The sequence below is a fragment of the Hippocampus comes genome, unplaced genomic scaffold (genome assembly GCF_001891065.2).
Source record: "Hippocampus comes isolate QL1 unplaced genomic scaffold, H_comes_QL1_v1.1 scaffold234, whole genome shotgun sequence".
Lineage (NCBI taxonomy): Eukaryota > Metazoa > Chordata > Actinopteri > Syngnathiformes > Syngnathidae > Hippocampus > Hippocampus comes.
Genome location: NW_017805479.1, coordinates 543668 through 569712, shown reverse-complemented (window position 1 = coordinate 569712; position 26045 = coordinate 543668). Strand labels below are relative to the sequence as shown.

At 40.5% G+C, this 26045-nt stretch overlaps 1 protein-coding gene across 1 annotated transcript; it reads right to left on the bottom strand.

Annotated features, from left to right (window-relative positions):
• Nucleotides 1-665: 665 nt before the first annotated feature.
• Nucleotides 666-25982, bottom strand: rab3gap1 (RAB3 GTPase activating protein subunit 1). Its single transcript, XM_019875671.1, has 24 exons — nucleotides 25888-25982; nucleotides 25683-25738; nucleotides 23946-24024; nucleotides 23731-23860; nucleotides 23132-23210; nucleotides 22808-22927; nucleotides 21682-21847; nucleotides 19904-20003; nucleotides 19703-19784; nucleotides 18173-18241; nucleotides 17605-17678; nucleotides 15938-16030; nucleotides 15427-15596; nucleotides 13975-14067; nucleotides 13491-13663; nucleotides 11333-11387; nucleotides 10771-11115; nucleotides 10298-10435; nucleotides 7459-7686; nucleotides 6404-6500; nucleotides 4713-4816; nucleotides 4532-4647; nucleotides 3034-3136; nucleotides 666-1155 (listed from the first exon to the last, which is right to left on the bottom strand). The coding sequence occupies exons 1-24, from the start codon at nucleotides 25927-25929 to the stop codon at nucleotides 919-921; spliced, it is 2949 nt and encodes a 982-aa protein (XP_019731230.1). The 5' UTR covers nucleotides 25930-25982; the 3' UTR covers nucleotides 666-918.
• Between the last annotated feature and the right edge of the window lie 63 nt (nucleotides 25983-26045).

Genomic DNA, 26045 nt, shown 5'->3' with positions numbered 1-26045 from the left:
AATTTTATAATGTGTATTAAGTAAAATGATCTGTCTCAATTTATTAAGATATCTTTTATCCTAACCAGATTTCGGGATTAAAGTTACAGTATTAGGCCTTGTTTCATTGTCTGCATTATTTCCTTATTCTACATACATTCTTTTAAAGCAGGGGTGTCAAATTCATTTTTGTTGCGAACCACACTGTTGCTATGGTTGTTCTCACATTCCTAAAACATGCATTGCAGGCTGTTATGACTGTGAAGCCATATAAATATATGATTTCCTCCTCCATATTGATGGGTAACTACTTTTGAAATCAGAAGCCAGTAAATTGTTTGTTCAACTATGCTTCAATTTATTTTAAAAGGGGAATTGGTATGAAAAAAAATCTTGCAGTGTCTCATATGTCAGTTTTGTGAAATGAATTATTGAAATATTTGGAAAAATCACCATTCTCTGGCCCTATTTCCATTTTAATTTTCTTTAAAACACACCGTACCTATCAAACCGTAGTGACAGAATATCAGACCAAGGTGTGTTGCTTTGCACACGCAGGCGCAGGTACGCCACAGCCCCGCAGTGTTACTCGGAGACCCCAGCATCGTTGGCTTCATTGATTGGATTATTTGCCTCATTTTAGCAACAAAAGTTAAAAAGAAGTACCGGTATACACAAAAGGCCCATTCAATGCTGATATGGAAGACAGAAGCTTTTAATAAATGTTAACATCGTGAGATTTTACAATACATGAATAACAAAATTATGCATATACAGCAGGTCCTCATGATTTTCATTGCAAATAATTCCTTTCCTTTTTTGGCCCTGAAAAGATCATATAGTGTATTGTAGCTTCAGGTATTGATATGCAATACCAGTTACATTAGTCACAATTGTGCATTAAAAAAAACTGTCATTGTTTTGCTGTAGTTTGAGGAATTAAAAGAAAGATGTGTCAGAAGAGAAGGCCCCGACAAGTCTGAATTCATCTCTGGTTAATACACAAAAAAGCCGTTGAGGAAGAGACTTGGAATACGGCGCTGGTCGAGGGATGCAAGTACGCAACAAAATCTCCCGGCCTGCTGGTGATGGGAAGTCATGATTTTTGCTGTCTCCTTCGGTCAGCTTCCTTTCTTCATTCTTTTTCTGTCCAGGTTCTTTATCCAGGTTGGCACTCTATGGGAAGACATCATTTGAAACGAATGAGAAATTTCAAAATGAAGTGTATTTTCACACACATAGTTACACTAGCTCATTCGACGTCTCTGAGTAAAGAACTACAACATCCAAACCTAGAAACTATTTTGTTTTTTGTAAAACGGTAAATAAAACTAGAAAATTCCTGCAATGAGACAAATGGATGGGACAGCTGACTTGCAAGTGTGAAAGCTGCATTTGCAAAGGTTCCGTGGCGAGGCAGGCTTGCCCTGTAGAATTATTCAAACCTTTGTTTTCAATGTAAAGGAAAGCAGTTATTGAGCAATCACAAATGAGTACAGATGGTGGCAAGAAGGTACGCCTCATGGGTTTGAATCGGGGTTCCTGCCTTCCTGTGTGAAATTTGCATGTTCTCCCCGTGCCGAAGTAGGTTTTCTCCGGGTCTACTTTGATTTGGTGGCTGGCAAATACGTTTAGTAAATACCTACTGATAGAAGGAAGGCGTCGGTGAGGGAATAAAAGTATTTGCTAACCACCAAAAATAGTAGAGGAAAGGGAAAGAAAATGAAGAAGAAGGCATAGAAGAATAATGTTAGTTTTTGTTGTTAAAACTAACTCTTATGAGCCCATGGTAGCCTGAGCATTTGTGTTGTGAAAGAAACAGGATGTGAACAAGAAAAAATAAGATAAGGTAAGTAAACCTTTATTTGTCTCACAATGGAGAAATTCCCAATTTACAGCAGCAAAATTATGAAAGGGAGAAAGTAAAAGACAAAAAGTATATAAATGTGAGCTCTTCCTTATAATGACCAGCACCATGCAACGCACTGACAAACATTCCCCCTTCACATACAAAAGGCCACCTTTACAGACCCCTCAGACCAGGGGTGCCCATTACGCCGATCGCGATCAACCGGGTCAACCGGTCCCAAGTCGATCGCGAGGGGTGTCGAGGAGGGGAAAAAAAAAAAACAACCAACCATTTGTGTGTCTTTCTGCATGTTATTAATATATTTTTTGTGTTAATGTACACTGAACACTAATCATCCTTTCAGTCTCATTTTCACATAAAGCATTAAAAATAAATAAATAAAGGAGGTAAATCTTTAACCTAGGGTGGCGCGTGACCTGCGTCACCGGAAGTTGTGAGTGCTCAGCACTCTGCAATTGCAGCTTGTGATCAGAGCTGTTGCGCTATATCTTTTATCGTTATCATTATTCTCATTCAGTTTGTTTCGTGTACAATTCACAGAGGGCATATGGGCAAAGAACAGGAATCTAGAGGGCCGAGGGAAGCAATTGAAAATGGTACGTGTGAGCTACGATAGTTAACAGGCTGCAAAAGTGCGTCACATGCCTCCGTGTCAAGCTGTTGCTCATCATGGCGTGCGTGTGTATGTGCGTGCGCGGGCGCGGTAACGGGTCGATCGCGGGAGGTTGGTTGATCGAAAAGTCGATCTTCGGACCAAAATGTTTGGGCACCCCTGCTTCAGACCTTAAATAGTGGTGGCACAAACCATTGACATGAATTGAAGGGTGACGGCTAACCCACAAAAAACAGTCTCAATAATATGTACCTATTAGAAACATATGGACACACTTGTTTTAGCCATATCAACACAATACCCGTTTTTATCTTACACATAAATGCAGAATTAAATATGAGAAAAGAGTCTCCTCGCTAAACATCCCCTCTGGCAGTTGCCACTTGGTAGAGTCCCATCAAGTGATCATGTGCACCCGGACAGCATCTACCTTATACAGGCTTGCTCTCATTAACATTCTCTCTCATACGTTCTCGAGTTCACTATCACTTTCTCACACACAAAGATGCAGGCGAGCGCGCGCGCACTCACACGCACACAGATGCGCAAACAATGATGTAGAGATGCTTACCTCTTGCACATTCACAAACAGCCTGTGAATGATGCCACCAATCTTTCCATGACCAGCTCCACTCACCACAACTTCTGGATCTTCTAGCAGAGAGTTAAGAAATCTGCAAAACGAAAAGAAAAGTTTCATGGTCAGCCGTTCAAGTCATCAACCTTAAATATTGACAGATTCAACAAAGGCCCCACTTGCTTCCCAAATGTCCTCCTTCAGCCAGAAATTATTTTCATTGTGGGCCAAGTTAAGGTTGCCATCAGGAGGCTGGTTATAACAGTGAAACCATATGAATGTATGATCAATAGTTTTGTATGAGTTAAGTTGAACGTCAGGGTCATATTTGGCACAGGAAGTGAAAAAAGAATCAATTATTTTCTTTTGGGGAAATCAAAATAGATATTTTTGACATTTAAGCACCACTACAGCATTAAATCCACCCATCCATACATTTTCTACCACTTGTCTGGGGTTGGGTCGTGGGGGCAGCAGCTTTCGCAAGGAAGCCCAGACTTCCCTCTCCCAAACCACTTCTTCCAGCTCTTCCTAGGGAATGCCAAGATGTTCTCAGACTAAGCAGGAGACAGACTCTCCTGCTTGTCCTGGATCGTCCTCAGGGCCACCTGTCGGTGGGACATGCCCGGAACACCTCACCAGGGGGGCGTTCAGGAAGCATCCTAATCAGACGCCCAAGCCACCTTATCTGACTCCTATGGATGTGGAGGAGAAGCAGCTCGACTCTGAGCCCCTTCCAGATAACCGAGCTTCTCACCTTATCTCTAAGGGAGTGTTCCCTTCATTTTTTTTTTTAGGAGTATATTTTAGTGTGCACAGAAAGTTTGTCTGTAATTATAAATTTTATTTAATTTGATAAATGGCATCATAAATGCCTTAAAAGAAACAACCACATGCAGTATGTTTGTATGAATTTGTTAATTGGATTTATCAATTAATATTACTGGTTGAAAATCGCTGTCAAATAATTCTTGCAGATGCACATTGTTGTTGTTGTTGGCTGTACCTCAGGGGCCAGAATCCAGGGTGCCCTGTGTATGATAATGAAATTGGCCCCAGTTGTGAAATTCGGCATAGGTAAATAAGGTGACACTTAGCCACATCTACCACAAAGTCAGTCTGAGAAAAGCGCTATCGAAATAAAGAAGTGTATGATGGTGTCCACCAAGGAAAAGGACAACTGAGTTGATATTCTCAAGCATTCAGGAAACCTGACTCCATTCATCAGGCTCAACTACAAAGGAAGACCAAGACTCCTTCCAAAGCCAGCGAATATAGAGTTAGCTTTGAAACCGGGTTAGGAAAACTAAACGGGACCGGATATACGCGCGTAAAGGAGAGAGATAGAGTTAAAGATTTTCTTTTGAAAGACCCAATAAACGTTGACCAACATCAAGTCATTGATTGTCTTGAACTTCAAGGCTTCATTGTAGTCTTATCGACTAGTAAAGAAGTCAGGTTAAGTAAGCAAGCTATTTAATATTTCACCTACTGTCTTAGATTCTCTCTTTGCTCTTCATTCTCAGCCTCAGCAATTGCAAACTTTGTTTTGAGAGACCGATACTGGGCGATGACCATCTCCATGGCAATCAAAAAGTCAATGCAATCCTGTAGGAAGGAAAAAGTCACAAATGGGTGCTTGTAAGATTCGATGAGTACAAAATTCTCCTGACCTGTAAATTACTGTAGTCGGGATTGAATTGTTGCAGCAGCTTGCTTGCTTGAACTGTAACTTTCTGGATGTTGTTTTTGACAGATGGTATGTTTTCAGATGCCTCTGTAAAAGAAAAATAAAGAACAAAAAAAAAAAAAAAGTAAATAATATGAGAGGCAACAATCACGTACAGTATACCTTTCAGAAGGCAAAATAAACTGCAGCTGCGAGCAGCTAAAAAGGGCCCTCGCAGACCAGGCCATGTGTGGGGAGCTTTCGTACATGTTTATGTCCCCCAAAATATGATTACCGGTACTTTTTGTGAAATGAATAAACAACGATAATTTCCACAAAAACAATCGGGACATTGCAGCGGTTGGTGCTCAGGCGCTTACAATGTATTGTAACAAAAGCAAAACAACAAAAAAAAACAAAAAACAAAAATAGAACTGAATGGAAATCATTGAATCACTCTGTACTAGACTAAAACCAATCATTAACTCACTTTGTACTGGACTAAAATACAACTAAAAGAAAATTGTATAGATTGATCCATCTAGTATAAATGCTGAAAATGGGTTGAAGAATCCTTGGTTCACCAAGGTTTTTCCGTACAGGTCAGTGGTAACTCTACTTACGAACGTCTCTTCATACAAAATTTTCTAGTTACGAAACACTTCAACTGGAAAATATTGCCTCTTGTTACGAAAGAAATTTCAAGATACGAAAGGTACAAATACAGTATGGGCTGCTACTCGCCGCTCCGAGTTTCCTGAACGCAACATACTGATAGCTGCTCTGCCGTTGGCTATTACCGAGCATCATCCTGGCATCCCATTGGCTAAGAGGGACATCTTAGCCAATGGTATGTGTGTTTGTGTCGATAGACAGACAGATATGTGTCTTTGCAGCATCCTCGTCATTCGCCCCTCGGGCCATGAGGCATTCCGATCGTTTTACATAAATGTGAATCACCCAGAAAAGTGTTCACCAGTCGGGCGATCGCTCACTATACTATGCTGATGTTTGCCTTGGACATCTTCTAAGGATTGTTAAAAGCCGACAAAAGCAAACGTCGTTGGATCAGTTCTTTACAAAACGCCAGGGAAAAAAAACACTCCTGAGAGAGAACATAAACTAAAGCGGGCAAAAAACGATGACGACGCAGTTAAAAGTTAAAATGAGCGTCATTTTTATTCTCAACTCTATTCTTCGTTTTTTTACATTATGCACAACTCTCGTTGTAAAAATAATTTAATTGGAACATTTTTATGCTTTAGAAAACATTTTATGTCTGAATTTTGGGGGGTCTTGTAATGGATTAAGGAATTTACATGGAAAGCGCGTCTCTATTTACAAAATTTTCGAGTTAAGAAATGTCTTCCAGAACCAATTAATTTCATAAGTAGAGGTACCACTGAGTTGAGTATAACTTTTCAAGTTAGTTACACTCAGGAGCGCTTCAAACATGTTTCTTGTTCCCCCACCGTAAATTGGGATAAAAATGGTATAAAAAGAATTCACAGGACAAGAAATCCTCAAAGATTTTAAATAATTGTAATTGCAATAATTATTGATGATTGACGTCTATCCAATTTGCTGAAGACCGTTCAAAAACCTTTGGAGGTGCCTGTACCAGTAAAAATGCACTTGTAAAAATCAGCATCACTTTAAACCACTTACATAATGTTTTGATTGAGAGGTACTCACCTTCCTCTTTCAACTTCAAAATTGCAGCATGTATTATGCATGGCAGGAGATGGCAACTCAGGTCTGCAGGTTTCTGCACTTCCAAAAAATGCAAGACCTGAAAACCAAGCAAATTTCAAACAATTATCGACCTTAATGCTGAGGTAACTTTTTAAACAATCATTGTCAGTTTTTTTCCCCACACATTCATTTATCTGTGACAGTTGGCTGGCCAAAAATGAATTATGGCTGTTCGTCATTGTTCTGTGATTGTAGCATGTCTTTACGCTCCGGTACAGCAGTTGTTGGGATGCATCAGCTCCGCCAATAAAAACAAATAATACACGCGGCTTTGTACGACAGAAAAAAAAGATGAGGTTCATGAGGAAGCAGCGCAAGGGAGACACAGGTAACGTTCTCATAAAGACCTTTCCAGAAATATGTGGTTAAACAAGTACAGAAGTTTGAACAAGTTCGAACTGTTCGTGTCACATTAAACTGTCTCTCTGTTAATGTAGCCAGTAACCAAAGATGTGCATAATAGACATTAACTAGTGATTTTCTTTGTATTGTTAGCCTGCAGATCCACTGTAAGGGAATACGGCCTTGAAAACATAATGATAAAGGTTGTGCGCTGTAAATTGCGGCAAAGTCGGCGATTTGATTAAAACAGTGAACACAGCAGTTGAAGTTGTCGATGTCATGGATAGATGGGCAAAAATAACATATACAGTCGCTAAATCACTTTGTTTTCCGTCTACTACGATACGGCAGGATTGAACTTTTGCCGTACGTTATGGCGCACTCACGTGATCACGTGACGTAGCTGCAACGGGTCAATATTTTCAGCCCAAAGTGTTAATAGATTGTTTGCATTGACAAGAATGAAGACAGCATATGCATGAGGGCAAATAAACATGTTTTATAAATAAATGAAAAAAGCAAAGGCCAAAATTCGGAGCCATCTGACATGAAAGAATTTGACCCTAACTGTTGCTTCAATCATGAAGAATGAGTTCCCAAATTGCTTTCCAACTGTACATTATGTGCTGCTCTTTGAAGGAATATTTTCTGACCTTTTCTGCTTCTCTGGTATCATCAAAAAGCCTCCTCTGGCGATGTGCAGGTACAGCTTTGGCATTCTCCCAAGTCTCTACCCATATGTTGCCTGGGATTTTCATCCTTGGACTTAGCTGGCCTTTCAAAATGGTTTGACTCGTCTCGTTGACAATCTCTTCCTCCAAAAAATCCCTGGGGGAGTACCAGCGAACAAAGTCCTCCAGAACAGAACCTGGGTTGGCTGCCTATCACAAAAAAATGAAAATATTTTTTTTTTATTCAATCAGCAGCATAATAGGATAAAATATACAACAATACTATGCAAGCCACTTCTGGGGGGAAAAAAAACCTCCCTTGACATGTGTTCCCTCTAAGCTAGGCATGTGCGCAATTGTGCATGCTCTCAACTTCTCTGCACACATTTTGTTACAGCCTCATCCCAAAATTGAATAAATTAATTATACCCCACAAAATTCTACACACAACACCTCAAAAAGAAAAATAAAAAGTGTTTGCAAATTTATAAAAAATGTTTTTAAAAAAATCACACGTATGTAAGTATTCACAGCCTTTGTTCAATACTTTCTTAATGCAACTTCGGCAGTAATTTGGACTAATTAATTACTGCCGAAAGTCTTTTTTTAATTTGATGCCACAAGAACACCTATCGGACCGTTTTGCCCATTCATCTTTGTAGCACCTCTCGAGCTTCATCAGGTTGGATGGGGAGTGTCGGTGCACATCTCCCGAGATTTTCAATTGGATTTAAGTCTGGGCTGTGCCGTTGACCGCTCATGGGCATTCATCGAGTTGTCATGAATCCTCTCTTTTGTTGTCGTTGTCATGTTTGAAGGTAAACCTTCTGATATCCTGAGCTTTACTTTGTAAAATAACATCACCCCTGCAGAGGGTTTTGTCTCTGTTAATTATGATTACCTGCATATGTGTGGATAATTCATTACCATGGTGACAAGTGGACTATACTATAATCGCTTTGCCCGTAACACTGAGTGTTTTGGATATTCAAATAATGAATAAACAAATCGGGTGAAATTGCTCAAACCGATTGGAAACAAGTAAAAGTAGTTAGCAAAAAATAGCAATTTTTTTGATATTCTGCTTTGCATGACACTGCTCCAAGTTGCCTTTGTGGTCAATGTGCGATCTGCGAATGATGACACTTTGACTGGCTCAGATATCAAGAAACAAATCTATCATGCCATGATCCAAAGAAGTTCAAGAAGAAATTAAAAAAAAATAAATAAAAAAAGTTAATGAAATCCATCAGTTTGGAAAAGTCATTTCCAAGACTCTGGGACTCCAGCAAGCCACTGTCAGACCCATTATCCATGAATGGTGAAAACTGGGAACAGTGGCAAACATTCGCAGGAGTGGTCAACCAGCTAAAATTACTCCAAGACTGCGACGACGAATCATCCAGGAGGTCGCAAACAAACCTAGAACAACATCCAAAGAACTCCAGACCTCGTTGGCCTCAGTGTGGGTCAGTGTTCACAACTCTCCCATAAGAAAGACACTGTCCAAAAATGGCATCCATGCAAGAGTTCCAAGGCGATAACCACCGCTATCCAAAAAGAACACAAAGGCTCATCTCACATTTGCCAAAAGACATCTTGATAATCCTCAAAACTTTTGGAAAAACCTTCGGGGATTGTTGAGTGAAAAACGGAATTTTTGAAAGATGCGTGGGCCCTTACATCTGGTGTAGAAATGGCACAGCATTTGATAAAAAAGAACATAATGCCAACGGTGAAGCATGGTAGTGGCAGTGTAATAGTATGGGGCTGCTTTACTAACTCAGGATAAAGACAACTTGCTCTGATTGATGGGACAATGAATTCTGCTGTCTACTAGGAAATCCTGAAGAGAACGCCCGACCATCAGTTTGCAACCGCAAACACAAGCGCTCTTGGATCACATAGCAGGACAACGATCCGAAACACACCAGCAAGTCTGCCTCTGAATGGCTCAAAAAAAAAAAAATTACGATTTGGAGCGGCCAAGCCAAAATCCAGATTTGAATCTAATTGAGAAGCTGTGATGTCACCTTAAACAGGCAGTTCAAGCTAGAAAACCCTCCAATATGGCGGAGTAGAAGCAATTCTGCAAAGAAGTTTGGGCCACAATTCGTCCACGGCCACGTAAAAGACTCATCGCCAATTATTATTATAAACACTTGATTTCAGCTATTGCTGCCAAGGGTGGCACAACCCATTAAAAGGGACAGGTAAGTGTGGATTTTTTATTTATTTTTTTATAATTAAGATAAATTAGTCCTTCAATGAGTATGTTCCACAAACAAAAAGCGGTTCCTCTTTTATCTGAAGGGGCATAATCTCACTGCAGTTTAATGTCACTTTAATGAGGAAAACACTTGTGCCCATAAACTCCAAAATATTTAGGCGATCGCTTTGATATTTATACAAGATTAATGTGAATACGAGAAGAGATGTGCATGTGAATTTTGGTGACGAGTGAGAACAGTTTTCTGACAATCCCGTTTAAACCTCATCTGTCAGCACCCAAGCGTGCGTTCTGAAAAATGTCATCTTCCTTTTTCAAACTGCCATTGTTTCACCACGTGTGACTGGCAGAACGCCAACGTTTATACTACTATCCATGTGTGGCTTATTGTAACCAGGGGCAAATCAGGAGCAAACGGCACTCCTCTGCCAAACTTTGTGGGCCTGTTTGCACTGGTATAACCTTAGCGCAATATCCTTTGTGAGCAGGGCGTTAAAACAGAGCAAATTGTGGGTGAAAATAAGTGCAATTGAAGGTCCTATCAGTGGCCGCAGTTCATTCTTTGTGAATTTGACCCTTGGTGTGTCTAACCTTAAAAGACTCCATGTCAGACAGAAGACAAGCACTTTGCATCCGAGCACGGAGTTGGGCACCTTCGGCTGATGTTCCCAGTTTTGCTAGTATTTCAGACTGCTCCTCTAATAAATCTTCAGTCATGGGAGCAGGTTCCTGTTCAAACACAAAAGCACTTAATACCATTGTACTCGTATTTGCATACATCAACATTTAAAGACTCCTGCCATGCTTGATATAGAGATGAATAAATCGAATCTAGGAAAAAAAAAAAAATCACACCGACATAAATACCTTCACCAAATAGCCACTGCTGAATAATCAAAAAATGTGATCAATCTTGGTCTCATCTGCTACAATTTACACAAACATTTGCATGTTAGCTCAGATATCCACATAACAGTATTGTTCAGTAAAATATTGATGTAACAATAAAAGCATTCTGCCCCAAAAATATTAACAAGTAACAGGAAAGCGGTGAAAAAAATTACTTGTGTCACAGGAATAAAGAGAAGCTCTGAAGAGTTCAGAAGGGTCATGTTGTTACAGGGGTGCATCCTGCCCTCTGCTCTTGTTTTACTGCCATCTTTTTCCCTTCTCATAGACGGAGTCTCGGTGTCCCCCTGATCACTCAAGCATTCAAAAAACTCTTCTTCACTGTCACTCCAAGAGTCCAAGGATTTCCCAGGTGATCCAGCAGTTATTTGGCTGGAGGAAGCTGTTGCTGTAAATTGTGTCGGTTGGTGGACGTTCTGGGAGGCAGTTTCACTGCTTCTCTCGGGGGTGTTGCAAATGTTATCTCTGGCTTGCTTCCTCTTGATGCAACAATTCAGCATCTACACCAAGAGACAAAATAAACGGCATCATGTTAAGACCTATTTCTAGCCGGATGATTTTTATATACAACAATTCTAACATAAAAGGTGAACTTGTCGAAACAAATGGACTTCCCTTTAAAAATTGCAAATTTCCCCAGTGTGGGACAAATAAAGTTTATCTTATCTTATATTAAAACATGTAATTCTGCATCTGATAATGAAGAGATATAACCACCTGCAGCTTCTGATGTAGAAGACAACAGCGGAGATCAGGTAGTTCTTCTTGTAATCTGCAGATATTGATGAAATGAAACAGAAGACAAAATGTAAAAAATATCAAGTAGAGATCCCCACATACATTTTGGAGCCGATTGAGCACCGTTATTTTGACATTTTTAGCAATGTAAGTTACAATTATTTTGAATGGACACATGTTGGGTTCCTTCCGTGACTCCCACCAAGATATGGAGGGAGAGTTGGGGCATGACTATGTTGCTGATCTTTGAGAGTCATTAGTCATTCACTAATTTCTCCAAAACAAAGTGATTAAATAGAAAATGCAAGCCAATATCATTTTCTGATCAAATTTACAAAGAGAGTTTTTGAGTGAAAGAGGTGCCATCCCGGCTGAAGGAATTGCAAAACCTCAGCGGGCAACTTCACACTGGTCTAAGTTGAGCAGCACAAACAGGGCAAAATTAAAACAATTCCTGGAACCTCTTCAACTAAAGTATTTCCTCACTTGACTTGACTCACATTTGAACTCAAGTGACATCCCATTCTTAATCCATGGGGTTCCGTATGACGACAGTCCACCCTTTGCAGCTATAACAGCTTCTTTTGGTCTGAGAAGGCTTTTCGTAAGGATTACGAGTACCGGTATGTTTGGGAATATGTTGTGGGAATCTTTGATCGTTCTTCCAGAAGCACATTTGGAAAGTCACACACTGATTATAGGCCTGGCTCTCAGTCATCACATTAATTGATGGTGTTTGGTCCCAGTGGCCCTTGTACATCCCATCCTGTGGACTTTGCCCCCCCGGCTCCTTATCTGAAGACAACAGTCTCAAACCTGGGTCTTAAACTGGACAGTGAAATTAAATCCAGCTTCTTTCATTTTAGGAACTTGGCTAAAGTAAAGCCTCTCCTTTCACAAGAGCCCTTTGAAACAGTAATCCATGCCTTTGTCACATCTCAGGTGGATTACTGTAATGCATTTTACTTTGGAGTCAGCCAATCCTCCATTAAGCATCTCCAGTTGGTCCAGAATGCTGCTGCTTGCCTCTTGACTGGTACTCGTAAGAGGGAGCACATAACTCCTACTCTGGCATCCCTTCATTGACTCACCAAACATTTAGAGTTCTTTAAGATCCTCTTATTTCTTTTCAATTCTTTTGGTAGCCTAGTCCCGACACGCCTGCCGGGTGCCTCAGGTCTGCGGACCAGATACTATAAGAGGTACCGAGAACTAAGCGGAGGCTCAGAGGGGATCGAACCTTTTCCGTTGCTGGTCCCTCTCTTTGGAAACGCCCTTTCTGCCCATCTTTAAAACTCGTCTAAAAATTCATTTTATTCTTTGATTTAATGCTGTTTAAATACATGCTGAATACATAACAGAAGGTACATAACCTGTGTGTAAATTTTTTGTGATTTTCTTTGGTTGTTAAAAATTGGTTATAAAATGGTATACAGCCAAACAATCCGGGAGAAGCTGCAAAACAACAGCGAGTCACATAGAGCAACATATACAGTACTGTACTCCATGTATATTTAAAAAAAATTAAAATTAAAAAAATAATATATATATATATTTTTTTTTTATATGTTTGAAAAAATCCGCCATGCACTGAAGCCGCGATAAACGAACCGCGAAATAGCGAGGGATCACTGGACAACGAGATTTTTGGATGTTTGGAAGACCCCAGAGAACACTATTGGATGAATGAGAGCAGAGACTTTATAATCTAACATAAATGTCACAAAAGTGCTGAATTTGTGTTTGACTGCTCTTCCGGTGTTCAATAAGCATCTGAAAAGTCTCTTTTCCTAAACAGTATATTAAACCTTAGAGTTAATATACTATGAAAAAGAAAACAAACACAAAAAACACGATTGCAATATATTGCAGATTTCTGCCATATAGATTTGATAGAAAAGGAGAAGTGCCCCCCCCCCAAAAAAACAAAAAAAAAAACCCCCAAAAAAAAAACAATGCAGTGGCCACAGTAGTTGGACTGTGATATAAGTGGGGATTGTACAATGTATTATTACACTTTGGGAATAAAAATAAAATTGGAAGTTTAGCATGGGATGTAGAATAAGCTTAGCGACCATGTTATGCCAGCAGCTCTCCATCAATTGAGACTAATAATGACCCAATGTGTGACACCCACCCACAGATTTGGTAATTGTTTTCCCAGCGGTATCGCAACTCGAGGACAAACTCCTGCCAGAGGTAGGCGACAGCCCGCAGCCCACCATGGTAGGAGTTGACGAGACACATGCAGAGTGCCAGCCGATGGGTCAGACTTTCAACTGGTGCCGACTTCAACTGAATAAAAAGGTCCTGTCACAGGTGGGAAAAAAAAAATCTGCTGTTAATGTTGATTTTTTTTTTTTTTTTTTTTACATTCATAGTCAAACCATGTACACATTTATTCTTATTCTTCTCTCTACTCATCTTTGACTTCGCTGGCTTTTGAAGTGATTTCTAGTTATCATTCATATGGTTATGTTGTCTCCAATGCCATCTTATCCAATAAATGTCTTTCTTTTTTGTTATAAATACCAAAACATCTGATAAATACATACATAGACATCAAGTTTACTGTATGTGGTTGCAGTCAAAGAATGAATAACTGAGTAATATTTACTTACGTCAGTATTTTGATCTTTTTGGGACTTGCCATAGCTATTTGGTTGCGCAGATTGATTTTCTGTCTTATCCATAGCAGCATCTGGAAAAAGATACTGAGCATAGGGAGGTGGAGGGGGGCGGCGGGGAGACAACTTACAATTAAAGTTTTTTAGCATCTGATGTAAGAAATAACGTAAATGCAATTAGTTCAAGAGAATGACTTTTTGTCAATCACAGTTGTAAAAAGAATTATCAATTACAACGTATAACAAAACAATTTCAGAGAAAAAAATGAAGTAATTTCATAAAGATTTTGGCCCTTCAACTATCAGAATGCTAGGAATCAAATTAATCAAGAAGGATTACCTGCATGTGAGTTTTGTTTTATGTCGTAGTTTTTTTCCTGAAGTAAGCAGCACTCTAAACATCATATTTAGGTATGGAAAATAAAAACCGGTTCTTGTTGAGAACCTGTTCCCAGTGTTTCAATTCCTTGGCACCATTTGCCATTTTTGTAGATACCCTGATCAATTCCAGTTGGAACAAATGACATCACCACGCACGTTACTTAGCGTTACGAGCACGGCTAGCAAGAAACATGGTGCCCCACGCTTGAAAGTGTGTTTACATTTTGCAAGAAATGATAACAACAGGGCGACTCGCACTACTTGAAAATTATGTTAATATTTCATTGAAGGGAGAAAACCGAACCAACATGCAAAAGCATTTGCACACACATCATGGGCTAACTTTTAGATGACGGTCGCGCTTTTGATCCGCTCCGGCGTGAATAACCCCGGAGCAGCGGCAACGTGAGCGCAGCTTCTCATGTCAATACTCCAGCTGACTATGTTGCTGCCGTTTTGAGCTTATTGTCGAACCCGGTGCGTGGCAAGAAAATCCATCCCCACTGCCACGTTAAAAAAAAGGCGTCCGTGCGTGACACTGTGGGAGAAAGGCTAACAGCAGAGGTTTCAAAATTCATAAACATTATTCAAAGCTCATTCCACTGCTTCTCCTCCTCAAACTGCCCCTAGTAGGTGGGGTACCCCAATAGGCACATGTTCCCCATGAGGAAGTCCAACTTGTAAAAGCTGGCACAGGCCAGGGTGGTCCTCTTTGGTTGGAGGATGTCGCTGGCTGTTGAAAAAAGACCCTCTCCACAGCCGCAGAGCTAGGAAATGGGGTGTTGTATTAAATAAATTCACCCACGCCTCCCTGTGCTCCGATGGCGCGTTACATATGCAGTAGACACGGTTGAGTGACAAGAGGCACGTTTGAAGTGTTCCAAGGCAATTTTTGTCCTTAAACCCATTTTACTGTATGTGCACGGAGCACATATCCCCGCGACCCTTGCGAGGATAAAGCGGATCGGAAAATGAATGGATGGATTTAAACTTATCATTAGATTTACTGTCTGATTATTAATCATGTTTAATAACCAGAATATTTAAGATATTAAAAATGCTTACCTGAAGAATACAATTAAGTTCTTCAATGCCAAGTGGGGACTCATCATTAAGTCTGTGCCGTTGAATGTGCCTTCGAGCATTATGCACCATGCTTGAAACTGAGAGTTTGGAGATCGGCACTGGTGCAGCTGGCTCTGTCAGCCTTGATAGAGCGGAACTGATGGTACTATCTGTAAAGAAACACAGTTTACAGTCAAATTTGAAATGTGCCATCATCGCTTTCCAATACATTGATTCGGGGTGCACATAAGCGGTGTACCAATGGGCATGAAGACTGCAAATTCAACATTGCACTCAAGTTCAAGTCTGTCAGCGCACGTGAGTACACTAAGAACACTATCGATTCAATGACAGGTCAACCGCTACAACGATTGCGTCAGAGGGCCAACTTCAAATTAAAATCTCATTAAGGCATTGATTTCCATGTAAAGTATTATTTTACTTGTTTCGCTTTTATTTTGAAGTTCACCGGCATAGTAAAAACGGTGAGTATCAAACTCGACAACCTAACCTTTGCCCTCCTCCTCAGCCGATCCTCTTCCAAGAATCTCTTCTGTTGTCTCCTTTCGTCCCCGTAACTTAAATAAGTCCGTCAGCAAGTCACCTGGAGGAGAAGATAGGAACAGCTCAAACTTTTTTTACGATAACATGGACATTTTCTTCCATGACGGTATAAAGGGTACACTCAAAGGCACCAATGGTCAACGATGCTCAAGCAAAAAAAATAAAAATTAAAAAAATAAAAAGAAGTGTACAGTTGACGTCAATGGGGCGTCGACCTCACAGTGCAGAGGTCGTGGATTCGATCCCGGCTCCGAACTTCCTCTGTTGAGTTTGCATGTTCTCCCCGTGCCTATGTGGGTGTTCTCCGGGCGCTCCGTTTTCCTCCCACATTCCAAAAACATGCATGACAGGCTGATTGAACACTCTAAATTGTCCTTGGGTGTGAGTGTGAGCGCAGATGGTTGTTCGTCTCTGGTTGTTCGTCTCTGTCTGCCCTACGATTGGCTGGCAACCAGTTCGGGGTGTACCTCGCCTACTGCCCAAAGACAGCTGGGCTAGGCTCCAGCATGCTCCACGACCCTTGTGAGGATAAAGCGGATCAGAAAATGGATGGATGGATGGATGGATGGATGTTAACGGGCCTCCCCTTAGTTATGAATCATAACATTCACCATGCATAAAAGGATTAAAGACGAACCACTCAAAATGAACCCCGCACAACACAGGACAATAGGTTGATGTGGAATTATTTAAGGTGGAATCGCTGTGCTTGAAAGACATTAATCAAGTAATAACAAAAGGTATTATAAGTCATGTTAAAAGGAAGATGACAGAACACAGCAGTGCATAAGGCCTCAGTGAGCTTCCTACTAATTAATTTCAATTTAACACAAACATTGCTTCTGTTTAAAGAAAACCACACGAGGGTCGGTGAAGTAAAATGAAGCTGGCAGATGTGGTAATAAGTGAACTAATAACTATCAGGAATCAGTGGCGGCTGGTGGAGTTTTCCCCAGGGAGTAGCGATATATATTACAAACAGTACACATACTGGAGATATATAGTGTAGCTAGACACACAGATGGATTATTTAAAACTTTCATTTCTCTGAACACCAGTAGATGCTTTTCCTGCCCCAAAGCAGCAGTAGTTACACAGTGGAGTCCCAAAACCTCTCAGTCATTCATGTTGTCACATGACGGCAATTCGCCAATGAGGTTAATTAGGCAGCAGTGCTCATCATAAACTCAGGCGTTTATTTTTTGGGGGTGCGTCTGCTGTACGGCGGACAGTCGGTGTGTTTGTGATTTATAGTGAAAGGTGAGATAAACAATTAACCTCTGTTGGCATGTCTTCAAGAGAGGTTACAATATGTTTTTCCATTATGATTATAATTTAGTGTTTTGTGGACAGAGTGAGCAGCTGACTTGAAGACATCATGAGAGGGGCGTGGCAGCCACACGGGGGACAGGTGGGGTTTTAGTGATTTTAGTAATCTTATGAGCAAGTTGGAAGAATAGCCACCAAAAGAACTCATATTTCATAAGAAATTAGATCATCATTGTTCCAAAGATAGTATATAATCGTATATATGACTATAGTTAACTGTGGAAAGCTTGAATGACACAAAACCTTTAATCAGACCATAAACAGGACAACAAGTGAGTGTCTTACCCAGCAAACACTGAGGATGTTCAACTGTCTTGATCCGGAGTGCCCAGTGAGGCGCATGGAGAGGGTCAAGATCACTGTTAAAAATATATTTGAGCCAGTTGATCAAGTTATTTTTGCATATTTAAGTAACAACGAAGAAATCACATGTCCCCAAGTTTTCCCAGCTTTGCTGATGAACGTTTGGCAGAAATTGCAGACTCAAGGAACGACGCCTGGATCGCGTTTTGAGGGTCCCCATTGAACATTGAACCCCATTGAACAATCCACAAAAAGATGGGGGCAGTCAACAAAGATCAGCAATTTTATCCACTTATTTCGATATTAATATCTTGATATCTCGATTATGATACAATAAATACATATCGTCCAGCCTTAGCATGCACATCTCTCTCTCTCTCTCGCCCTTCCTCTCTCCCTCCTTCTCCTTAATCCATAATGTGCACTGCTGTCACCGATACCACAATATGGCACCAACTATATTATAGTGTATGGCACATTACATAATACAGTAGTTCTAATGGAGAAAAAAAAAATAAGCGTCATGTTACAGGATGAACGACATGCTTACCTGTAAACATCATTGTCCAATACAGTGCCTTCTGTCAACTCAGGCCAAGTGGTTGAAAGATGAAGCTCACTTCAAAAGGAAAAGAAAATTAGGCTTTTTTTAAAGTGTCATTCACATTGTATATTATCAAGTTTTCATTTTGGCAAAGTGAACTTTGTCGTTAAAAGGCATCAACAGCTTTAAAATGCTCAGTTTTCGTGATTCATTCCAGGACTTTTTGGGTGGGGTTATCAGCATTCGAGATTTTCCACGTTTAATATCATGTGAACAGTGAGCCGACTGGTCTCTTCTTGTCTTCTATAGAATCGCATGTCTTAAGACTAAATTGTAGAAAGGTTGCAAAAAATGAAGCGTTTATGTTTGACTGTTTCTATTTCCGGCGCGCAATTGCCGACTGGCTCGCCCATCTGCCTCACAGTGCAGAGGTCAAGCGTTTGAATCTAGGCTCCAGCATTCTGGGGTTTGCATGTTCTCCCCCGTGCATGCGTGGGTTTTCTCTGGGTACTCGGGTTTCCTCCCACATTACAGGGGTTACAGTGTGGGCCGGTGTGTCCAGTCGGTACAGAACTGCCCTACACTTTGTGACAGGACCATACTACCTGAATAACATTATGAATCCAGTGATTCATAACGTCAAGCTGTTATTAATGCTCATGGGTACATGACGAGTTACTGAGAGGTTGAATTTTTTTTTTTTTTTTTTTGCTGTGGTGTACCCACCATTGTTGAGAACTTTTGTTTCAATGAATTGTATGAGATGAGGAAAATCAACAATGCATCCTTCTTCTTAAATGTCCTACTTTCATGATACGATATCACTGCAGCGTGAACCTTTTACATTTTCGATAAATTTCACCTGAAAGCCAAAGCCCCGACAGCCTCCCAGCTTTATAATGCCTTTTGCTTTTCAGACCATACATTTATTTTGCAGAGCAGAGCTGGTCTGTTCGCTGGACTCCAATCATCTTATCTGATTCAGACAGCTCTTGTCAGACTATTGAACCAAAAACAATAAAAATGAAAGAGAAATTTATAACTCTAATAGAAATAGAATCATTTTAGAGACATTACAAGATCTGAGCTTCTGCAGAAAGCAGAATCTTTGTCACCCCTGTTTGACAAGTGACTGTTTTAGTCAACCTTGAAAGTCAAATGCGGTTTCAAAGTATAGACATGGATCTGTCTGTTTTTGCTTTGCACTATGAGTTTGAAATTCAATGTGCATCTCCTTGTTTTTTATTACTTTAAGGGTTAGGTTGAAGAAGTTTTTTAAATGATTGTTTTTTTGTTGTTTTTTTTTACACTTTACACAACAGCCCAATTTCATTGGAATTGTTTGTAGAATTAGCATCGAAAACTGTATTTTATGTTTATTTGGATGATCTCTTCCGGGTATTTACATTTGATAATCTTAAATAAAGCGTGTGTGGGGGGGAGCAAAAAAATCTAAATTTGAGAAGAGGGCAACTACTTTTAAAATGTAATTCTTGTGACGTTACACCCCCTGCTCGAATATTCATATCATTTCACCTGATTGTTTCTTCACATGCACCAAATGGAAGCTTCCCAAACTCCTCCACTCCCACCTCACCTCCGAGAAGGTTGTCAAAGTCTGCCAAAAATCCACAAAGAGCATCAGGAAACGGAATTATAGCTGTTTAGTAATAATAACTTTCTTTATATAGCACCTTTAAAAATGTGTTTTCAAAGTACTTTACAATATAAACCTACCGGGAGGCTGCAGGGGCCAAGAATGCTGTTGCCAGTCCTGAAGAATGTAGGTAAAACGGATTGCGACGTTGATTGGCGGCAAGGGATATATGGTGTATCCCTAAAGAGAGGGAGAGAAATGTATTGTGACAACATTGATAATATGTGTATTATAAAGGTCGAGCTGTCACAAGCGGTTAAAAGAAATATTCAGAGAATTATTTTCAGACTCCACAGGTAGGCAGTGAGCGTCCTGACAGCGAGCCTCTGCAGCTAACTGGCTAACAGCTGTCGGGACAGCAGTTAGCGTTCGGCCGCCAAGGTTAGCAGGTCAAAGTTGGCTTCAGCTAAACGCCGATGCACCCAAAGTTAGCGGGGCGAACGCTGGCTTCTGTTGCGCCTGATTTAACTCTGCTATTGCTGAGCAGGAAGAGGTGTTACATTAATCCAAAACATCCATCCATCCATTTTCCAATCCGGTTATATCCTCACAAGGGTTGCGGGGGGAGCTGGAGGCTATCCCAGCTGTCTTTGGGCAGTAGGCGGGAGACACCCTGAACTGGTTGCCAGCTAATCGCAGGGCACACACAAACGAACAAACAACCGCGCTCACACTCACACCTAGAGACAATTTTGAGTGTTCAATCAGCCATCTGAGAATGCGACGCAGAGACAGTTGGTGGAAAGACTCAAGCAAGTGAACATAGACCTGTTTGCCATGGTTGAACCAGTGGCATAAAGCCCCAGGCAACTTAACTCCTAGGATCATTAGGATAGACAAACCCATCCACCACGATAAGGTGACGGTGAAGGGAGAGGTCAAATTTCTTTATCTAAACAAAATGTGTTTTATCCATCCATTTTCTGAACTGCTTATCCTCCCTCACAAGAGTCGCGAGACATGTTGGATCCTTTCCCAGCTCTTTGGGCAGCAGGCGGGTGACACCCTGAACTGGTTGGCAGCCAATAGCAGGGCACACATCGCCAAATAACCATCCGCACTCACACGCGCACTGAGGGACAATTTAGAGTATCCCATTAACCTGCCACGCATTTTTTGGGAATGTGGGAGGAAACCGAATTACCCGGAGAAAACCTACGCGGGGAGAACATGCAAACTCCACACAGGAAGGCTGGAGCCGGAATTGAACCTCTGCACTGTGAGGTCGATGCGCTAACCACTCGTCCACCCACCGGGCCACCCTTATCCAAAACTAATCAATAAAATTGAAAATTATAAGATAGTTACATTATCCTGATCAACAAATATGAATACAGTTTTGAGTGAAAAATGGGCCATCCACACTGGACCATTCCCTTAAGTATTTCCTCTTTTGTGGGGAAGAAAATATGAAATGCAAAATTTGATGCACCACCTCTGTCATAGAAAATGACATAATATATTGAAACAACAAGATTTGTATCTGTGTCGTTGGCCCAGGTCTTGAGATGAAACAGACCAATTTTTAAGTCAGTCGGATGAGACCTCTGGGAAACGGTCTCAAAAGTATGACTCCAGTAAACGTGCAAAAAATTTGACAAAATTGTTCACTTAAAAAAAAAAAAAAAAAAAGCATAACTCACTTCAAGTACATTTTAGCAGATGGCTTCTGCTGATGCTTTTTGTATGTCTCAGGGTGCTACACTCAGTAAGAAGGGGGACCTCGCAGCAGTTGCTGCTCAAGCCCTAATACCTAAAATTCAATGCAGGAGCAACTGTGTAATATGATGACTGTAAACATTTACTGTATAGGTTGTCAAGAACACTAGACTGTTCACACAACACTCTGACCACTTACTGTCTTTGATTTGAAGATGTCAAGAAGGCCAGACAGGTGGTTGTACTGACTTGGTACCTTACGAAGGTGTACCATCTCAAATTCTGTGTGGACACCATGTCCCTGGCATTCACCAGAATATAGTCGCCTCCACTTTTGCTGGATCTGCACAAACATGGGGACTTGGCTGAGTGTAGAGGACAAAAAGACAAAGATTTGTTAGAACTTTTCACTTTGTTTTATCATCTACCGTTGAGGCTAAAAACATTGTGAAGTACTGTGATATTGACATTCTTTGCTCCTCTGTTCCCAGTAGCTGGTTTTGTTAATGATGTACATGTGAAAATTCCCTTGTAAATTAGAAAATAAACATGCAAACAGCAACTAGATTATATACTATGTGTAAGTGTGAATCCAAGTCATTAACCTCTAAAACGGAAAAATCTGACCCAAAACGATCCAAATATAACATCCTTCCCATGAAAAGACTGATTTACAAAGGTTTTCCGTCTGTTATCCGACCTAAAATATTCCTCTTTAGGTGCTCAAGATTAGTGCAGGCCTGAAACTCGAGTCGTCAATCATTAATTGAATAAACAACCGTCCCAATTTACGTTATACTGCATAATGTAAAACGCAAAACATACAAATGACTTTGTCCAACTTGGAGTGGTGTTTCCAAGTGGAAATACACAAAAGGGCAACTAAAACTGCTTCAATTGTGCCTCTGGGACTGATGTGTGGATTGATACTGTTGGAACTGCCAAGATATCCGATTCTCAAACATTAATAATACGTTTGATACTTCAGTCACTTGAAGTACTGTATTTTCCGTATAGTAGCACAAAGGAAAGCGGTACAGGTATCAAGTATCAGACACGTGCGCACACACACACACACACACACACACACACACACACACACACACACACACACACACACACACACACACACCAATCAAGGATATTACGGCCAATCACAGAATTAACATAGTATACAAAATATCAGCCGATCCAATATAGCTAGTCAGACTGATGGAAAGTCTAATTTATGTTTGATCTTAATGATAGTAAGACTGTTCAAAAACAATGTTGTCTTACTATTGTTGTTGAAAGTATGCTAAAGAAGAGTGCTGATGGTGTCTCACCAGCCACTGTTGACCAGAGAAACTGAGATGGAGCTGAGAAGCAAATTACATTTGGACTCGCTGATGATAGCCTCGACGTTGGGTCCTGGGGAGATGACAACAAACTCTCTTATCCCGTACCTGTCAACAAAAAATGAATTGACTTGGTGATCTTCATCTTCACATGAACCAAATTTCAGAGCTCTCATGGACCAAATCTGTTTGAATTTGCCGTTTACAAATGGTCAATTAGTGACTGAAGGGTCAGCGGTTTGAATATCCACTCTGTCTTATTGCTCTCAAAGTATCCTTCGGGAAGACTCACCATCTGACCATCAAACTCACCATCTGACCAAGCAATGGGCACGAGGAGGGAAGTCATTTTTGGTGCACAAAAGGTCCTGCATTGCGAGGGGAAAGGGAGCTGGGGGAAAAAACAAAACAAAACAAAACTGCAATTTAGGTTTTGTCTACAAATCACTTCCAGCCAAAGGGCAGGCGATGTAAAAAAGGTGGCAGAAACACACTGTAAACTCATGCCATTCCCATTCCTGTAACTGTCTCATAAAAATTTCAGTTCATTGCTGTCTTCGTGTTTTTTTTTTGTTTTTTTTTTAAGTAAAAACATTACAGACATCTGCCTTCAAGCTTGGTATATTTTGCTCTAAAAATTCCGTCTGGTGTCAGGTATTCCTAGTTCGTCTACATACATAAATGTACGCTGTGTATACACACACACACACACACACACACACACACACACACACACACACACACACACACACACACACACACGTCTGTGTATGTGCATGTGTAAAATCAATTTCCCCTTGAGAGATAACAAGCAGCATTAAAAATTCAAGAACATTCAAGAAACAATTGGGAGTTCCATGTGGATTTAAGTTGGGATTTTGACTGGAAACGGAGAACAAAAGAGACCATACCTTCCTCCAATTCAGTATTTGTATCGTTCTCATTCTCTTGCACCAATGCATAGTGGGTCATGGAGAAGGTAAAATCGACAAAATTAATCTCCTGAGATTTCTCCTCCCACGTGCCATTCGAATAGTCAGCCTGTGCAAACAAAGGAGGACCACTTGTCAAACAAGAACTAACAGTCATGTTAAGCGTAAACATTTTAGTTTTTAAAGCTATTTACCTTTTCTTTGGACAACTTCCTTGTTGAGTTTCCAGTTAGTTTCCATTCATTTAAGACTTCTTCAACCCTGGACACAAACCTGAAGTAAAGAAATAAGTTTGAATGACATGACTACCAGTAGTTTGACATAATTTAAACATTGACATGAGCCAACATCAGAGTTGAGAATATCTTAAAATAGGCTAAGAAATTCTGAAAGGGAATGTTGTCAGCTTTGGGCATTGTCCAGAGATGTATAAGCGGAGTAAACTAATTTGTATGGAACTAATGATTTTTTTTCAATTCCATATACATTATACAACAAATCAAGAGTATATCAGAGTCCATTAGCTGAGTCTTCCATCAGCAAGTCAAGCCGAGCCACCAACTAATTTCAAGCGAGTCAATTACGTGGCTCAAGCAAGTTTTAAATCAAGTTATAAAATCATGTTCAGTCACAACATATGTTGGAAGTGAAAATAAAACTTTTTTTTTTCCTGACCATCACACAAAACAGGACATCAACCTAAAAGAATATTTGTGCATATAGAATGCATCTGCATGAGTGTTTACAGCAACTATTGTATCGAACACAATTTACTGTGATGATAAATGTTGAAATATGATGCATGTGGGAGTAAATATATGTCCAATAGGATTGAAAAACTACATACTGGACATTGTTTTTGGTGCCAATCTGTTTCCAAATTTATTTGTGCGTGTAACTTTTTTTTCAGCATCAAGAAGAGAGTTTCCTCTTTCTTTTGGTCGGCTGCATGTTTATTGCAATAGAACACAATAATCTGCAAAACCAGTCAAAATCCTGTGAAAATGGCCGGGATTTCATGAGTTAATAATCGACGTGTCGATTATTTATCCATTTCATTATTCAGCACTGTGAAATGTGTCGATTCCTGCTTCTCCCACTGGCTGTTTGTCTGTCTGCATGATCAGATCGTCAGCAAGCTCTGCGGAAGCCTGATCTTGAACCCGTTCATTTGAATCAGGTGTGTTGCAACTGGGAGAGATGGAAAACATGCAGGATAGCGAGCAGCCCTCCAGGACTGGAATTGCCCACCCCTGGGTTAGAATGTCCGCCTCACAGTGCAGAGGTCCCTGGTTCAATTCCGGGCTCCAGCCCTCCTGTCTGGAGTTTGCATGTTCTCCCCATGCCTACGTGCGTTTACTCCGGGTGCTCTGGCTTCCATCGCACGTTCCAACAACATTCATGGTGGGTTAATGGAACACTCTAAATGTTCTCTAGGTGTGATTGTGAGCGCGAATGGTTGTTCGTCTCTGTGTGCCCTGCGATTGGCTGGCAACCGGTTCAGGGTGTCCCCTGCCTAATGCCCAAAAAGACAGCTGGGATAGGCTCCAAGACGTCCCGACCCTTGTAAGGATGGATGCATTTTCCTGTTTTATTTGAGACTCAATTTGGTCATTAGGAAGGTGGGACAAGAGAAAAATAGAATTAGAGAGTGCACTCCAGACCTTTTTTTAGTATTTTAAAAACGACTTTTCGCTTTTTTTTTTTTTTTTAATATTTGGTCTCAGGAGAAATGAATTCACTCAGTAAGTGCATATTTTAGTATTTTGTATGTGGATTATTTAAATTCTGTTGGTTGGGACGTAAAACGTCCTCCATTTCTAAAATGTCCCTTTATAATTCCACGACAAGCTGAGTAGTAATAATTGTGAACTGGTACAAGGTGTGTATATTTCAAGTAAATGTCGAAGCAAGGGTAACTCCAAAAATACCTTTCCCACTCTGACGCAGTGGTGAAATCCGTGATCTCGAACACCTCCGATTCGGGCTGGAATCGACAAAAATGGCTTTCAACGCGGTTAAATTAAGCGACAGCGGGTTATAAACACAGATATTCCGTTGTTAAATCAAGCGACAGCGGGATCAACGTTTACGTTATTTTCCTTCAATGATTTGTGCCTTGGTATTTTAACTTACATCAGTGACAGCAGCCATGTTGACGTTGTCAAAAATAATCATAATAATCTTCTTCTTCTTCTTCTTCTTCGTCTTCTTCGTCTTCTTCGTCTTCGTCTTCTTCTTCTTCTTCTTCTTCTTCTTCTTCTTCTTCTTCTTCTTCTTCTTCTTCTTCTTCT

Excerpts from the sequence above, each read along its gene's own strand:
- rab3gap1 (XM_019875671.1), bottom strand. The coding sequence starts at position 25,929 with ATGATTATTTTTGACAACGTCAACATGGCTGCTGTCACTGAT. Across the intron at positions 20,004-21,681 it reads ACATCTTCAAATCAAAGACA|GGATACACCATATATCCCTT; the intron begins GTAAGTGGTCAG and ends CCCTCTCTTTAG. Across the intron at positions 13,664-13,974 it reads AAAAAGATCAAAATACTGAC|GACCTTTTTATTCAGTTGAA; the intron begins GTAAGTAAATAT and ends CACCTGTGACAG.